General features: G+C 36.6%; 1 protein-coding gene across 1 annotated transcript; it reads left to right on the top strand.

Annotated features, from left to right (window-relative positions):
- The first annotated feature begins 2,220 nt into the window (after positions 1-2,220).
- LOC135612251 (early nodulin-like protein 8) lies at positions 2,221-3,410 on the top strand. The gene is made up of 2 exons (XM_065108316.1): positions 2,221-2,728; positions 2,821-3,410. Exons 1-2 carry the CDS (start codon positions 2,518-2,520, stop codon positions 3,216-3,218), a joined length of 609 nt encoding a protein of 202 aa, XP_064964388.1. The 5' UTR covers positions 2,221-2,517; the 3' UTR covers positions 3,219-3,410.
- The last annotated feature ends 497 nt before the right edge of the window (positions 3,411-3,907 follow it).

Raw genomic sequence — 3,907 nt, 5'->3', positions numbered from 1 at the left:
TGTCAACATTCGGCAGACTTAAGGAGAATGAAGGGAACGCCTGTGCCATCACAGCAACAGCAATCGCAGCAGCAGCAGTAGCGATCTACACTTATCTTACTCATGAAGCCTGTAAACAATTCTTTGCATCGATCCAAGATTGGTATCCTTATCAGGAGCACCATCTTGCGGGGGCATGATATAAGAAAATTTCTCTATTATGTTGAGGAAAATCCTCTATTCTGTTAGGGAAATCCTTCCTCCTAATTTGTATAAATAGGAGAGGGAATCTGCACTACTATTTGACCACATAAAGCCATCGCTACTTTTTTTGTTGAACTAGCAAATCATGTTCTTGAGGCATGGCATGCTCTAGCTATAACTTTCTATCGCTTAAATCAGTCTGTTATGATCTAGCTGCAATAGCATACGATGATGTATCGATGTGTTTTGTTAGGACTAATCTTTAGCATCACTTAAAGTCAAAATTTGATTATTTGATCTGGATATTAATTTGGAGTCAGTCGATGATAAAAAATAATGTCAACACCATTCAGTCTTGTTTGACTAAATGAGGCTAAAATTCTAACAATCTATTCACCTTGATCCAAGTTTTAATATGACTCAGATTAGGACAGTCCTCACCTAAATAGGGATAGCCATCAAGGATGAGGGTGAGATGGTTCTATAAGAAAAGTACTAGTTATACGTGTCCTAACTATTCCAAGAGAGAAAAGAAGTAAGAAGGGAATAATTTTGCACTTTGTAGCCTATCCTCCCTACCATAACTTTCCTCCTCGAGTTCCAATAGTCAAAGTTCGAATCAAAGCTTCATCCAACTATTACAAGAAGTCTCTAAAGCATCCTACCTACCTACTATCCAAACCATACGAAGAGATTTTAGCAACAAGAGAGAAGGAGAACATTAAAACTAACAATGATACATAAACCGTCAAGATCACCTAAGTGTTAGCCAAAGATAACTTATATTCTTATGCATCTATAAGCTTTCTATCACACTTTTATTCAATTATTTCAAGTCTTGTAGTTAATGCTTTGACTTTCCAAATAATATAGATTTTTTTATTTTATTTTATGTATGATCTATTTGTCATAGTTCTCTCTTTTATCAAAACTTCAATCAGAAAGATAATATCGGATCGATGGATCATTAAACCTAAACTTCGTGGATCATTAAACCTAAACTTCATATGGATCAGGTGATATCAGAGCAATAAAATATTTAAATACTTTGAGGTATGATATATTTATGAATCCTTAAATAAAAATTTGTAATAATAAATTCATCAAAAGTATATTAACAACTTTATACACGTAAACATTCTTAATATAAAATATTTTTTAAAATATTTACAAAACTTGATAAAATAGTGTTCTCTCATGTTTAATAAAAAATGGATCTTAGATTATTTGATGTATTTGTCTGTGACAAGTGTATATCATTTTTTATAGTCAAATTATTTATGTTGTATGAACTAATAAGCCTTCTAATGATGCATTGTTAATTGTTTTCGTAAAACTTATACTCAGACAAATCTGCACACAACATAATTGGTCCGACATGTCCAAAGTATTCTATGTCATAAGATTGGATGTGTCCAATTCTATCTTTTCTAAATGAATTATCTTTTTTAAGCAAGAATCAAGAGAATTATTTCCCACTTTAATTTTTTTTAATATTTATTGTACAAATAAATTTTCCTTCTTAAGTGATTCTATTATATTATCACTATTAGTTGAATCTTTCAAGTAAATTTTTAATTTTTATTCATGATTAGTAATTTTTTTATTTTAAAATATATGGTTTTTAGAATAACTTAATTTTAAGTTCAGGATGAAACGATTCTAAGTTTTCACATTTAATGCAAGGAATATATTTATCGTAAATATTTTTTAGTAAGTAAAACATAATTTTTAATAAATTATATTTTTATTATTTTTTAAGTTTATCATATAAGTCATAAAATATTTTAATTAATTTATCCTAGGATAAAAGGTTTGAAAAATTTTATTACCTCACTATCAAAAATCATAAATACATAATTTATTACTTCTTTCATTATTTAATATTCTACCGCCACCAACATTCAGTTATAAAATCAACATATATATATATATATATATATATATATATATATATATATATATATATATATATATATATATATATTGTCACACGGCGTTCCCGATGCTTCCAAATCCAAACCATCAATCAATTTTGCACGCATCTTAAAGAGGCCTAACCTTGCAAAGGTCTCCCCGACACACCGATCTGGAACAGCGTGTTCGCCCAACCGGCCCACGTGCCGTGCCTCAAAAGCAAACCCATCACTACCGCTGCGTGTATTCCAAATCCCTGCCTCTTCTGCATCCATCACCAACACCACCGTCATCTTCCTTCGCTTCATTGGGAAAGAGAAGTCCATCCCCCTCCTCGTATTCCCTTTCTTATTCCTCCAACTCTCACGTTCTCTTCCGCAGCAAAAGCCAGACGAGGAACGACAGATCCAAACTAGAATGCATCCGTTTTGCTTCTTACATCGTGGGGCATCGTTCCGGATCGTCCTGGCGGCAGCGCTGCTGCTTCTGCTCGGACCACAGAATGGCTGCTGGTGCTACGAATACAAGGTTGGCGATCTCGACTGCTGGGGTGTTCCTCCTCCCTCCAACCCCCTTCTCTACTCCGCCTGGTCTCAGAACCACCACTTCCGCCTCGGCGACTCCCTCCGTAAGCAAAACACCGTTACTTCACTGCTATCATTCGTCTTCTTCTCTGTCTCCTGGATCTGAATTTTCGTGATGGTTGACTACGTGGTTCAGTGTTCTTGTACCCGCCGAGCCAGGATTCGGTGATCCAGGTGACGGAGCGGGCTTTCAACAGCTGCAGCCTGGGGGAGCCCGTACTGAACCTGGGCGACGGTAATTCCCTCTTCAATCTGACTGTGCCGGGGTACTATTACTTCACCAGCGGCGTCGCGGATCACTGCAAGAAGAACCAGAAGCTGGTCGTCGCCGTCCCCTCTGCCAACGGCACTTTCTTCCCGCCCCCTGCCTTCGACTCCACCGCCCCCCCGGCAGAGTCCCAGTCCTACCCAATCGTATTCGGCCCGACGCCGGCTCAGGGATCCAGCGGCACGCAGGCGGCGGTGGTCGAAGTCTCCACGGCAGTGGGATCTGTCGCCGCCGCTGTCGTGTTCCTCGGGTTCACTCTCATGTGAGACGGACCGGAGAAGATGGCATTTTGGAGATTTGATGCGTAGTAAAAGCCTCTCTTTGTCTTTGTGCCTTCTCTTCGTCAATCATGTATTCATTTTGGTGGAAGCCCTCGAAGGCTTAATCACTACATTGTCATATGATAAATGAAGTTGAATAAAACTTCGTAATAACGGAGAATTTATTGGTGAAGTTTATTAAGCTATCAATGTCCCTGGCATTTAGCTTATTTTATGCCTTTGAATTTGAACACAGTAACTGAGAGAAAAGCAATTCCATTAAGAGCTGAACTAAAGCCACTTTGACATTGTCACGTTTATTTTATGCCACTTTGATTAAATTCTCTTTATTATTATAAAAAAATTAAAAAAAAAATTTCACATCTACTCAGATAAAGTATCTATTTTTTCTTCTAATTAGATAGTTCCTTGCAACCGTTATAACCCAAATGTCAAAGTTATAACTATCAAACTTGTTTCTATCATTTTGTGCAGTGACACACAAATAAGAATATGATCGATAGTCCATTCAATCTCACGTAATCGATACATCAATGGTATAACCATATGATCGACATCTCAACATTACGTGATTAGTACATGATCGATACTTCTATACAAGACTAAATTGAATAGACATTATGATATTTTAGATTTGGAATGACATAATCGTTATTATATTTGATAGAAGCAGC

This window comes from Musa acuminata, chromosome BXJ1-2 (genome assembly GCF_036884655.1).
Source record: "Musa acuminata AAA Group cultivar baxijiao chromosome BXJ1-2, Cavendish_Baxijiao_AAA, whole genome shotgun sequence".
Lineage (NCBI taxonomy): Eukaryota > Viridiplantae > Streptophyta > Magnoliopsida > Zingiberales > Musaceae > Musa > Musa acuminata.
Note: the sequence above shows the minus strand (reverse complement) of the source record. Positions and strands in the feature narration are given on the sequence as shown.